Source organism: Manis javanica, chromosome 4 (assembly GCF_040802235.1).
Source record: "Manis javanica isolate MJ-LG chromosome 4, MJ_LKY, whole genome shotgun sequence".
NCBI classification, from domain to species: domain Eukaryota; kingdom Metazoa; phylum Chordata; class Mammalia; order Pholidota; family Manidae; genus Manis; species Manis javanica.
The window spans coordinates 47,424,631-47,438,586 of NC_133159.1; the positions used below are offsets into that span (position 1 = coordinate 47,424,631).

Sequence of the window (13,956 nt, forward strand, 5' to 3'; positions counted from 1 at the left end):
GCAGACCACAAGGAGACAAAGGGCGTCCCCGATGATCCTTGGTGGTCTGCGGAAACTCGTATACGAGTCGGAATTTCTTGGGAAGTGTGGGTCGTCACCCAGACTTCCCTAAGAAGGCAGAGTGCCGGAGTCACGAGGTACCTAGAGCTAGGCGTTTTAGGCGGACGGAGCAGAAGGAGGAGCGGGGGAAAAGGGAGCGTTCTCATCCACAAAGGAGTCACCTGGTTTATGGCTGTTGGAGGGGGATGCCTGAGAGTTGGCCGCAGCCGTGAAGGCCTGAGGTGGGGATTTATGACTGTCGGAGGAGGGGCCTGAGCGTCCGCCGCAGCCGTGAAGGCCTGAGGCGGGGATTTATGGCTGTCGGAGGAGGGGCCTGAGGGTCCGCCGCAACCTTGAAGGTCTGAGGCGGGGAGAGTTCCCTCCTCATCCCTGAGCGTCAGGGCCTTGCCCGACGATCACGGTCAATGGCACTGCGATAGCTCGGGGAAGAGTGGCCCACTCCGGGGGGGGGGAAACTTACCTAAAGGCCAGAGAGGAGTGGTGAGTGTGAGGAGCCAGCGCCAGAAAAAGAGGACGAGGGCAAGCTGCTGCTGGTGTCGGGGGGAAGACGGGGCCCAGTTGGGGTGTCCCGTCTCCCGGGTTTCGGCACCAATGAAAGGAAAGGAGCGACACACAGCAGCAATTCACCGGAGAGTTCCGCTTTATTAGGGAAAGGTGCTGGGTTATATAGGAAGGGGCATGAATTGATTGAGGTGTCACTTCTACGGGGCTGGTGGCTGTTGGCTAGGTGCTGGGATTGGGAGGGGGGCGAGAGGTGATTGGGCTTCAGGTGGTGCCGGCGGGAACTGAGGACCCCCGAAGAGAAGCCGGAAGTTTGCCATCTTACTGGTGGGGACCCTTCAACCTGGGACCCATAAGTGTGACATTATTTGGAAATAGGGTCTTACTCAAGTTAGGGTGAGGTCATACCAAATTAAAGTGAGTCCTAATCCAGTGACTGGTGTTTTATAAGAAGAGGGAAATTTGGACATAAACAACACATACAGACAAAAGACAGCCAAGTGAAGGAGTCAAAGACTGAAATTATGCTCCCACAGGCCAAGAACACCAAGGATTGTCTGCAACCATCAGAAGCTAGAGGATGCAAAGAAAAATGTTTCCCTAGAGCTTTAGAAAGAACATGGCCCTGCTGACATCCTGATACTGGACTTAGCCTCTAGAGCTGTGAAAAATAATTTCCTGTTATTTTAAGCTGCTAAACTTGTGCTTAGTTAAGGCAGCCCCAGAAAACTAACATAGGTTCCAAACCTCTGACAAGTTACTCTTTTTCCCACTCTCAACTTTTAATCAACTCCAAAAAATGTCCTTCCACTTCTTTTTTTTCTAATACTAACAACGTTATTGGAAACTTTACCCTCACTCCAGCACTTGATTACTATCTTTATTGATATACAGTTGATATATTGTATTGGCTTCAGGTGTACAATATAATGGTTTGACATTCATATATATTATGAAATACCACAGTAAGTATAGTTACCATCTGTTGCCATACAAAGGTATTACAATATTACTGACTGTATTCCCCATGCCTGGCTTTTCATCCCCAAGATTTACTTATTTTATAAATGGAAGGTTGCACCTCTTGATTCCCCTTGCATATTTTGCCTGTCCCCTGCCCCTCCCCTCTGGCAACCACCAATTTATTCTCTGTATTTCTGAGTCTGATATTGGGTTTTGTTTTTTGCGTTCTGTTTCTGTGTATGTGTGTTTTGTTTTTTAGAATCTGCATATAAGTGAAATCATCTAGTATTTGTCTTTGTCTTATTTCACTTAGCATATGCTCCCTAGGTCCATCCATGTTGTCATAAGTGACAAGATTCCATTCTTTTTATGGCTGAGTAATATTCCATTGTACATGTGTTTCACATCTTCTCTATCCAGTCATGTGTTGATGGACATTTAGGTTGCTTCCATATCTTGGCTATTGTAAATCATGCTGTGATGAACATAGAAGTGCAGATTTCTTTTCAAGTTAATGATTTTGTTTTCTTCAGGTGAATTCCCAGAAGTGAAATGACCAGGTCATGTGGTATTTCTATTTTTAATTTTTTGAGTCACTATATGTTCCTCTGTACAGGCTGTACCAGTTTACTACATTCCCACCAAGTGCATGGGTTCAAAAAGGGTAAACCAAAAAGAGTTCTCTTTTCTCCACATCCTCACCAACCCTTGTTATTTCTTGTCTTTTGGATAGTGACCATTTTGATTTGTGTGAGATGACAGCTCATTGTGGTTTTGATTTGCATTTTCCTGATGATTAGTGATGTTGAGCAACTTTTCACGTGCCCATTGGACATCTATATGTCTTCTTTGGGAAAATGTCTATTCAGATTCTCTACTCATTTTTTTAAATCAAACTATTTGTGTTTTGGTGTTGAGTTGTATGCGTTCTTTATATATTTTTGATATTAACCTCTTACCAGATATATCATTTGCAAACATATTCTCTCATTCAATATGTTGCCTTTTGTTTTTGTTAATGGTCTCCTTTGCTGTGCAGAAGCTTTTTAGTTTGATATAGATCCAGTTGTGTCCCTTGCCTAGGGAGACAGATCCAGAAAAAAAATTACTAAAGCAAGAGTTTATTGCCTGTTTCCCCTTAGGTCTTTTATGGTTTCAGGTCTTACATTTAGGTTCTTACTCCATTGCAAGGTTTTTTTGTGTGTACAGTGTAAGAAAGTGGTCCAGTTTCATTCTTTTGCATGTAGCTGTCCAGTTTTCCCAGCACCATTTATTGAAGAGACTGTTTTTTCCCCATTGCATAGTCTTACCTCCTTTGTGGTATCCTCCCACTTCTTTACACGAAGCAGTTTAGGTTATTTTGCCCCTCCCCCAAGCAAGGGGCCTTCTGTTGCATATCCAAAGGTTCATTCTCTACTTCACCAAACCGAAGGTGGCCAAGGAGGGGTTCTGTTTCTTCTATCCCAGCAGGCTGTTCAAAGAAAACTGAGTGCGGTAATGACAGAGTTCTACACTGCTGAAGATTATACCATTCCAGTTGATAATTAAAAAAAGAAAAAAGAAAAAAAAAAGAGGAAAACAAAGGCAGTTATAGTCTGTTTGAATTCAAAACAGCAAATTGCGCATTTAAAATCACAAATTTGTTCCCATTTTTCTTTTTTCAAATGGAGTGAGTCATTCTGTGATCCCCACACACCTTAGCAATGTATTGTGAGCATTTTCCCATATTAAAAAGTCCTCAAGGATTATATTGTAATGTGTACAGACCCACAATCCATATCTACAAATACAAAATGGTCTGAAAAACAAGAGTTTTGAAAGTTTGGTGCCAGCTCATTGGGGTGGCCCATGGCTATTGATGGTCTGTTTATAACGAATAGTGTGCCTATCAGTAAGTTTCATGGCAGACATCTGGATGTGTTAAAGATGCTGCCACAGACCCTACTGAGGGTGCTAAATAACGTACGCCCCTGAGAAGGAAAAAAATTCTGAGATGAACTAAAATTTAGTGCTATAAGAGCCAGAAAATGGAGAAGAGACAAGGGAAGGTAATCAACCAACAGCTATGGGCTGTAGCCAACCAGAGACACCATGTTCCTGAATGAAGTCATTTCAACAATGATCTAGAAGGTCCCAGAACCACTTCATGCTTCTTACATGTGAACAGTCCCTGACAATCCAACAACCAATTTGCATGCCTTCTTTATGTACTAACTACCTAACCTCGGACTTTCCCCACTTCCCATTAGCCCATCTTCCTTATCATAGGCCATATAAATAAAACAACTCGCTTACCATGAGGTGCCTTATAAATGTTCCCTGTTTCTTGAGTCTAGAAGACATGTTTCTGGTAACTGGCCTGGCCGCTGGTGAAGCAGAAACGTCTTTTCCCAAGACTCAGTCCTTTTTCTGGCTAGCACCGGTAACAGCTCAATAAGCACTTTTATTTCAGAGATATCTCCATCTCTAGAGCATGGATTTGTCACACCATATTATCCTTCTAAAATCCAAAAATTCCCAGTTCTCAAGGAGCTGTGGGCCTGTATAACCATCCCCCTGTTGTTGGACATTTAAATTATTCCCATCGTTTTTGCTACTATAAAATTGGGGCAGGAACATGTCTTATACATGAACCTCTGTTTGCACCGCTGTTCACTTCCTTACCATAAATTCCTTGACATGGAATTAGAAAGTCAAAGAAAATAAACGTTTCTAAGGCTTGGTAGATTTTGTCAACTTGTTTTCCAGAAAGGTTATACCATTTAATATCTCCCTCACCAGCACTAATACCGGTTTTATTAAGTTCACGAAGGAAAATTTTTATCCTATTTTCCTTTGAACTGATTTGATTACTGGTGATGTTAGATGTAAACGATGTTTATTGTCATTTGCAGATCTACTTCTGAAATTGTCTATTCATAATCTTTGTCCATTTTGTACTGAAGTCAGGGCTGTCTCAGAGGTCGTTCTGTGTATGCACTGCACGGAAGTCCAGGGGGTGCAGTGGTCAAAATCAAGTCTGACTCCAATCATCTACCTATGACCCCTTAACCGAGAAGGGCACATTTTTCTTTATACAAAGGTACCTACTTACCTGTATACTTGTTGAGCTTGCACTGCAAGACTGGGTCCAACTAGATGAGCACCTTTTTCTAATTTATCTGCCCAGAGAGGGGTGCCCTTCCTAATTGGCACAAAGATGCACAGCTGAGGCCTTAATTAGATAACTGTTTTTCTAATCAATTTCTCTCAGTTCTTTATATAGTAAAGCTATTAACTTTTGGCATATTACTTTGTGCTGTGTTTTCCTTGCTTATTGTTCTGTATTTGTTTCACTCATAAATTATTTAAATGTGTTCCATATTGGTTTTCCTTAAAAAGCCTTCATGGAGTCCTAAGTAGCTTTCTTTTTCTTCCTTTTGCTTCTGAATATTATTTTTACTGGTGTGATATGGATAGAAGCATATGAAATTTAATTCCTTGACTGGTCCGTCCCAAATGTCAAAGGTATATATTTGACCTGGTTTAAACTCCCAGGCTTAAACTAGCCCTTCAGGGAGACATCCACACCCATCTCATCAATCCAACCATTTAATCAGCATTAATTATTAGCACTAATTATTGAGTACTTCCTATGTTCCATGAACTGTGCTAGACTTTGGGAAGGCAGAGGTAAATAAAATGAAACTGCTGTTCCCTTCATGGGGCTTGCTTTGGTCATTTATGAGAGCTTGCTGTGTGCCAGGCACTAGTCTAAGCCCTTTACATGTATTAGTACTTACTTCTCTAACCAACCCTATGAGGAGGTAGGGTTTCACTGTCCCCACTTTATAAGTGAGGAAACCAAGGCATGGGGAGGTTAAGTAACTTGATCCATGATCACACCCTGACAAGAAGCTTTGCTGGAAGTTGTACCCAGGCAGACTCAGTCACCTGCGTCCCCACAGCACCCTCACCAGTTAGTCCCTTGAATTGTTTACCCCAACCCTCTCTTTTTCCCAGCTGGCTGCCTCCAAACACCAGGCAGGGGTGGACAATAGCCGTAAATGTAGAAAAAGACACTCAGGTCTCTCTTGGTTCTGGCTCTGCTTCCACCAACACTCTCCTCCCCAGCCTGGTCAGCGGCCCCCAACTTCTGACTTAGCCTGATCTCTCTCCTGGCATCAGTCTGTGCTTGCTCTTTCATCCCCTGCCCCAGTGTTGACACTTTTTGGTTTCCTTGAACAACTCATTCTCCTCTTTCTGGCCCTGACGTGCAAGAGTGTTCTGAAGCATGGCTCTAGTTCTCTTTTCTTTTCGGTCTGCACCTTTCCCTAGGCAATTACATCCCTGTTCATGTTTTTTTTAAGTATTACCAATATGCCAATGCCTCCCAAATTCCCATCTGTAGCCCGTAAGTCACCAAATACATCCAAATCCTGGCCTAACTCAACATGTCTGAATCGTACTCACCATTTAACCCCCACCAGTTACATTCTCATTCCCGTGTTCCCTGTCACAGGGACTGGTTATCAAAGTGAGAAACTTCGATAGCCACCAGTTATCAAAGCCAGAAACCTGGGAGCCATTCTTGCCACCTCCTCTTTCTCACCACCCCCATGTAGAATCCTATGATTTTATTTGTTTATTTATTTATTATTTTATTTTTATCCCTCTTTATTTAATTTTTTTTTAGGAGAGCAAGGCAGAGGCTTTTATTTAGAGATAAAGCAAGAAGACAGAGCTCCTGGCTCAGGCCAGGAGGGGACTAGAGAGCCCCAATCCTATGGTTTTATGTCCTAGGTGTCCCTCTGATACACCCATTTCTCTCCATCTGCATCACTCCTCTGTTCTAGCTTTCAGTTCAAAATACCTTTATCTCTCACCTGAGATTCTTCTTCTTTGGGTCTTCTCTCTTCCCTTTCCTCTACTCTTGCCTTCAGTCTGTTCTCCATGCTCCAGTGGGAGTGATCTTTTGAAAACACGACCTGATTATGTCACCCCCTCTGTGACAATTTGTTTTTCAATGACTTCCCTATGCTCTCGACTGGGCAGAGACGGGGGAGGGGAGATGAGGCTGTATCATCACTGAGAAGAAGGCCCCTTTACCATCACATAAGGTACCCACCAGCCCATTCATCAAGCCCTGCATGGCAGGGTTCATTCCAACTCTAGATAGGATGTGCCTTTCTGCTTGTCTAGACAGAAGGCATGACCTTTGCTAGTTTGCACAAAAAATTTGCATCAAAATATTTAATATGCCTGAAGGGGCTTCCATGGTCTGTCTTCAGCCTGTGTAGCACCACCATCCCCTCTTATCCACATTCCAGCCTTGCTTGTCTACTTCCAGGTGCCCATATAAGCCATACTCTCTCTGCTCCAGGACATTTCTACAAGCTGTACTCCCTTACCAGAATGCTTCTCTTAGTGCATAATTAATATCTACGCATACCTTGCATCTCAGATCACACACATTGATTCCTTAAGGATGTGACTTCCCCTAAGACTGTCAGAACTCCAATATATGCTTGTTTTCTTTAGAACATTTATCTCATTTTAAAATTATGCCTTACTTAACATCATACGTATTACTTAGATGTGTGCCATAGGCAAGTAATTTAACTTGCAGTGTCTTAATTTTTTCATCTGCTACAGGAAAAGTAATATAGCTATTCATACTAGTTCAGGTAAAAGGCATGCTGAAAGGTTGTTAAAGAGACCCAATAATAATGTAATTGGAAAAGGCATTTTTTTCTTTCTCACACCACAGCTAAAGATGAGTGTCCCATTTGGCATTGGCACCTGTTTTATACAAGCCAGGTGGGCCATGACTCCACCTTTGTATATACGTGACTTCCAAGGTTGTTCGAATCCCCCTCATGAAGAAGTTTAGGGACAGAGATGTCCCTCCCCTTGAGAAAGTGTTGTGATAAGTGCTCTTCACATTGCTTTGGAGAGAGGGCGACCATTACTAGCTATTTTTTCCCTGGGTTCTTGAGGCCTTTCAGTCATTTTAACAAGAGGAATCATTTATGACACACATACTCAATCTTTCATAGCATATATATGATTTTTAAAATCAAGCACATTAGATAAAACTCTATTTTACAAATAAGAAAACAGGAAGATGAAAGGCCAGGTAATTTCAAGGCCCATACATTTTACATTTAACTAAAGTATCTCTCCTATTTAAGTGATATTAAAAAGCTGAAGAATATCCACAACAATTTAAGAACAGAAATGATCAAAGAAAAAATAAAAATAAACAGGAGACTAGGTAGGCAAGTGGAAGAAATACTAGACAAGAAAGAAGTCATGGTATTGGCACTCTAGGGTAGCTCTGCCACCATCTGCCTGGCTTGGGTAAATCCAGTCTCCTCTCTGGGCCTCAGTTTCTTCATCTGTAGAATGGAGGTGTGGACTAAATGATCCAGCTCTGACATTTCTGTGGTTCTGTTTGGACACACTGCAGCCAAAAAAAATATTTAGGCAGGGAGAAATGGTGGGATTTTTTAAATTGCTTCAATTAAGGAAATAGCAAGAGTGGAGAAAGCCCCCGTAACTGAAACAAGGAAATAAAATGAGCCTCCCACAGGATTCAGAAGACAAGTTGCAACCTGCTGGGTAAGCCACACCTGTTCCTCATATTCCTTCCAAAGGCAGCCCCAGGCCTACGCACAAAGAAGTAAATGGAAATTTTCAGGTGAAATCCTGGGTGTGGAAGCTAGACTCTGAGTAATAGCTAGTTCTGGCTAGTCCTGTCCTCAGCAGAAGCAAGCTGAGTTTCAAAACACAAGTATGAGGGGCTCTTCCTTGAAAGATGTGAATAAGCAAGGTGTCTCAAAGGTGATGCCTGGAATAGCAACCTGGGCTATGGAACCAAAGTTTCTAAACCCTGGCTTTGGCACATGGAGCATATGTGGCCATGAGTTACTCAACCTCTTTGGACCTCTCAGTTTTTGACATAGGAAATGGATATAATCTATAGGAGAGGAGAAAATGTAAGATACACTGAACTCTAAGTGCCCAGGCTATTGTAGGCACTGTTTTCCATCACTTCACTTAATCTTTACAATTGTGAGAGACAGATTTGTAGTTTCATTCAACAGATGAAGGAACAGGGGAGTTTACTGACTTGCTTGCCCAGTGGAGCAGGATTTTAACTCAAATTTGTAAACACTTGGATTGTTTCCAGTATGCCAGTGTCTCAGAAATGGTGTATGTACAAGTGCTGTGGCAACTGTGAAGTACAATAAAGTGCAAGGACTCAGAGCCCCGAATTAGTGTGGAAATTTAGAAGTTATCCCCAAACTGCCTTCTGATGAAGGAATGGGCTCCTTCCGGTTTTTTTTTCTTTTGTTTAGCTACCACTCAATCCTACTTTCTAAGGCAGTCAAGTGATAGTTTTTGAGGTGACTCTTGAAACAACGGCAGCCTGATGGAGTGAAAAGAACACCGGACTAGGAATCAAGGGACTTTCTAGCTCCAGCTGTGCCACTTTACCTGGAGAAATCACTCGCCCTTTCTTCCGCAAAAAAAGGGGTTCGGTTACAGGTGATCGCCAAGGTCCCTTTTCAAGCTCAGGCACTTCAATGACTCCGGGAAGCTGAAAGCACCCAGGGAGCCAGAGAGTGGAGTCTTTCATAGTTATAGGTCCCATTGTAACCTCGGCGTTGGGCGGTCATTCCCACGGCGGAGAAGCCAGCCCACATCCGCCCTCTCCCCTTGTTAAGCCCTCTTGTTAAGTACTGAGAGTACTTTGGGGGACAGAGGAGAGTGCTTCCCTGGCAAGAGGCAAGACTTCAAGATGTCTGGCGATCCTACATGCCCCAAGCTTCCAGTGTAGGGCTAAGAGCTCCTCCCCACAATTCTTACCGCTATTTCCGTCTTGGAGGGAGTCGCAGACAAGAGTAGGAAGGAGGGGGAGCTAAAGACGCATTCCAGAGGAAGAAACTGAAGTCCTGGATTTAGCTATTGCCTGTTGGATTTACCAGCCACTCCCACCCTTGTACACGCCCACTGTCGCAGCAGATTTCCCTGTAACTGCAGAAAGTGTTTATCTGTGGGCTACCCCACAGGGACCTTCTAACACACATTGTCTCACATAAATGAATGTGAATGAGTGAAAACCAGGAGATAAGTGTGAAGGAGACAGGTTGTTACCTTTTACAGCTTATAGGAAGTAAACGTTTTCAAAGCACATTACACGTAAAAGCAAAACGGGCTGCCTGTTGCGCGCGCGCACATACACAGCCAAAGCATAGGGCCCACCTGGCTGTAACTATGTAGGAGTCATTTAATCTCTCTCTGAGTCACAATATTTGGGGATTAAGTGTATGGCCAAAGGCTAAAAGGGAGTAGTATCACCTGCTTCGCGTACTGCCGGGATTCAAAGGAGATACGGGTCCTGAAACCGTATTCCTTCCGTGCTGGAGAGATTGCTTAAGGCTCCTCCCCTTTCCCAACAAGAGCAGCTAGCTCTAACCTCCTCCCCCAAACCCACCCTCCTGCAGTTTGAGGGAAATTTCCAAATCATCTTACGTAGAAAGACCAGGGTTTGACCTGACAGTTATCTCAGGAAACACCAGAGTGGCAATATGAAATGCCTGCTCCTGCAAACAAGTGTTAGAATTCGAAATAAGAAATCTGAGTCGTGGAAAATCGGAAGAGACCAAAGTGACATAAATCTAGGAAAAGTTTTCACAAACTCCATGTTTTGGTTTGTGCCGTTTCCATATTTTATTAAATCTGTGTTTAAAAAAATCACAGCAGCATTATCAAAGACGACATATGTACAAACACTTTACAAAAGAAACATTACTAATATCAGCTGTAATAAGGACGCGCAGACCACCAGACGCTGAGTTTCTGGGGCAGAGTCTGCCCTCAAACGCAGACATCTAAAAAATGTGTTCAGCAGCTGAAACAGACTTCTTTCCGGGTGACAGGCATATATGGTCCATCAGACAAAAGACAGTAAAATGAGGATACTACAGGGGCTCAATTAGCTAATTCCCCTTCTAATCAGGAAGGCCAGGATACAAGCGGAGCTAATCAAGTAACTTAAATCCAAGACAGTAAAAGCGCTGTTTCCCACCTAAACGCACATAATAAGCCTTCAGCACCGATGAGTCACTTGAAAACGACGCTGGGTTGTCACAAAGACTCTTCGTTCTCATACGTAACCCTATGCCAAACTTCATAGCTCTTCGAGTCAGGTTTCTTGTTGGACCGAAAGGGAAGGAATTTTAGAAATGCTTCCTTCAAGACGGAAGTCAGAGAGGTGACCCTGAAACCATGATCTATTAAACTTGATGGGGCAGGAGAGGCAGGAATATGGGAGAACAAATGTCTTCTTTGGGCCAAGAATGGAGAAGCGTCCGTGCCTCACTTTGGTCTGGGAACCTGGCGCAGTCCGGTACCCCACCACCCCCTGTCCCGCCGGTACCTACAAGCTCGGTTCCTTTCTCAACTCCCCCAGTTCTTTGACCTCCACCTTCTTGTACTTCCCCGACTTCCTCCGGTTGCTGATCACCAGGACGGCCACGCCGGCGATGAGGGCCACCACGACCACCACGATGACGGCTATGACGCCGGCCGTGAGGCGCTTCATGGAGAACTGGGGGGGCTTCTCGTCCAGGTAGTAGATGAGGGTCCGCTCCACCAGCAGGGGCTCGCCGCGCACGCGCATGTCCAGGTCCCCGCGGCCCAGGAACAGCGACTCGCCCTTGACGTCCCTTTCGAAGTAGTAGGCGGCGTCCGCGATATCCACGTCTCCGGCAAACTTCTGCGACGCGTTCTGCTGCAGCTCGATCTGGACAGTGGGCTGCTCGTAGTGCACGGCCGTCACGAACCTGGGGTGCAGCTTGTAGCGCTCGTGGAAGAGCCGCCGCAACTCGGCGTCCAAGTCCGAGTGGTTGAAGGCGCGGGCGGCCGGGCGGTGGCGCAGGTCGATGAGGATGTGGTGGGTGCGCACCAGCTCGTCGCAGCGCAGGCTCAGGTCGCCCTTGTCCGTGCGGCGCACGCCCACCGAGTTCACGCACCAGCACACCGACGTCTGGTTGCACTGGCGGGCCTTGAAGCGGCCCTCGTGGTCGCAGTCGGGGTCGTACAGGCCGTCGTTGTCCACAAGCGCGTGCTCGCTCGGCCGCACCAGCCCGCGGCCGCTCTTGGGGGCAGCCATGCGCGCCTTGAGCAGCAGGCACTTGGAGGTCAGCGTGGAGCAGTCGACCTCGAAGCCCGAGCCGACCGCGCGGCACTGGCAGCGGCCACCCGGGCCGCCCCGGCTGCAGACGGTCATCTTGTTGGTGGGGCACGTGCAGTTTTCTTGCGCGGCCGCGCGGCCGGTCACCGCCGCCAGAACCAGCAGCAGGAGCAGCTGCAGCCGTGGCGACGGCAGCGCGGGGCCCGAGGCCATGGCGGCGCCGAGGAGCGCGGACGGGTCTTGGGCGGAAGAGGCGCGGGGCTCTGCTGATCGGGCCCTGCCGTCTGGGACAGTCTTCAGGCGTCTGCCGCGGGCCGCCCCCTCCCGCTCTTATACCGGCCCGGCTGGTTCGGCTGCCGACTCACCCACTGGCACTTGGGTGACACATCCCGCCCTGCGTCCTCCTCCATCGGAAGGCACGGCCCACCCTACGCCGCCCGCGATAGGATCAGGGGAGCGGGCAGCTCCCTCCTCCTCCGCACCGAAAGCCCGGGGGAGGAAAACCGATACTCACCTGGGCTGCGGGGGGGGGGGGGGGGGCACCTGGGAGGGACGGCCAACCGCGAGGTCTCTAGCGGACCTGGGGCATCCCCGCTGCTCTCCAGGCCTGGAATTCTCACGAATTTCATTGAAAAGTTCGGCGCGCGGATAGGCGCGCTTTTGTCCCATGCCCCTCCCTCCTTTACTCTCTCCGGTTGGTTCCTAGCCCCGCGCCTGCCTTAAGTTCTTTCACTTCCCACTTCTATCCCAGTTCTCATAAAAGCACACGTTTCTGTAGCTTACAGTTCACAAACCGTGCCTCATGCTCACCTCAGTCCTGACAGGAATGGACTTTCAGACCCATTTTATAGGTGATGCAAATGAGGTTTAGACACTTAAAGTCGACCAGCCCTCAATTTCCTAATTGCTCGGAGGGGTCTCTGGTACTCTGCCTGACTGTTAGGAGACCTTAAATAAATGTTTATGGAAACGGAGTGGAGCAGAATCTGGAAAAGATTAGGAAGCCATTCTGTTACTCACCAAGATGTGAGTAAAACCCAGGAGTCCTTCTGTCCAGGTCTGTTGAACACTTTTAGTCTCTACACACACACATAATATTTATGCATATACTCAGAATAGGGGGATGAAAAAGCACAAATTCTCAGAAAGAACCAGAAGGACTATAAAGAGTTCTTTGTGCAATTTGATTTGAAAAGAGCAAACCACTGCTTTCTTTTTCTGTAAACCATTGTAAGTAGCTGAACCACTGCAAATAATGACAGAATGGAGCCTGTGGGAAATTTCTGGTCTACCACTGTCTGGCTACTTTAATGGGATGGAGGGGTTACAATCTCTTTTGAATCATTGAGAAAGTCCAGGGTTTCAAAGCTGTGGTAAAATTAACAATAATTAGCAAGCTATAATTATTCCCAGCTCCTCTATCAAAGCACATTTTATATGTTCAGCATTTAATGAACACCAGCAGTAGTACAGGGTGTTGTTTAACACATGAAAGCCAGCCAGGCCTCTAGCCTATTAATTTTCAAGCAATTCCTGAGGCAAATAGGTGGAAATATATTATTCTGCCTTTATGGTGAGAGAAAGCAGAGATATGGGGGGGGGGGAGCAATTTCTTACCTACAAGCACCAAGTGTTGTGGGAATATTCCTCTGCTCTCTACCCCCACTGTCTCTGTTTATGTTCTTGAACCAATAGCCTAATTAGGCTAATTAGGTTCCTGTTTCTTTTCTTCTTTCCAAAACTCAATCCAGACTCTGTCAGAGAAGGCTTTCACTATCACAAATCTGTGCTCTTCTCTGCTGAGAACCTTCAAGCACAGAGCAGGAGGTGCTCTTGGTTCTTAGGATAAAATTCATACTTCTTAGGTTAGCACACAAGATCGTACAAAGTTTCTACACAAAACTGGTGATTGTGGGAATTGCTGAAGAAAAACCCCAAGAAACTTGGCATTAGGGAGGGGAATCTCTGAAAGCCCTCATCAACCTGACCCCCAGGTTTGAGAAATATGGAAAATATCTAGATAACATTCCTACTCTCATTATCTGCTGAAATCCCTACAACAGCCTTGGGGAGTAGGCAGTGAATATATTATCCCTATTTTGCAGATGTGGAATCAGAAGCCTTGGGAGGAAAAGAGGGCTTGCTCATGGTCACACGCTTGTAAGTGGGAGGCCAGGTCTGGAATCCAGGTCTCCTGACTACAAATGCACACACCAATGAACAAAGATGGAAAAGGACTGAAGGGGTGA

General features: G+C 45.8%; 1 protein-coding gene and 1 long non-coding RNA gene across 3 annotated transcripts; both read right to left on the minus strand.

Annotated features, from left to right (window-relative positions):
* Positions 1–1,427: 1,427 nt before the first annotated feature.
* Positions 1,428–13,066, minus strand: LOC140848896 (uncharacterized). 2 transcript variants are annotated; one of them, XR_012130179.1, is made up of 2 exons: positions 12,728–13,066; positions 1,428–3,032 (listed from the first exon to the last, which is right to left on the minus strand). It is a non-coding gene; the product is annotated as an uncharacterized lncRNA (long non-coding RNA). The 2 variants fall into 2 exon arrangements; XR_012130178.1 differs by having other exon boundaries at positions 1,428–3,037.
* Positions 10,218–12,076, minus strand: TACSTD2 (tumor associated calcium signal transducer 2). The gene has a single exon (XM_017651121.3). The coding sequence runs from the start codon at positions 11,918–11,920 to the stop codon at positions 10,952–10,954; it is 969 nt and encodes a 322-aa protein (XP_017506610.3). The 5' UTR covers positions 11,921–12,076; the 3' UTR covers positions 10,218–10,951.
* Positions 13,067–13,956: the final 890 nt, after the last annotated feature.

Bases quoted from the DNA above. Each gene is read 5' to 3' on its own strand.
- TACSTD2 (XM_017651121.3), bottom strand. From the start codon at position 11,920: ATGGCCTCGGGCCCCGCGCTGCCGTCGCCACGGCTGCAGCTGCTCCTG.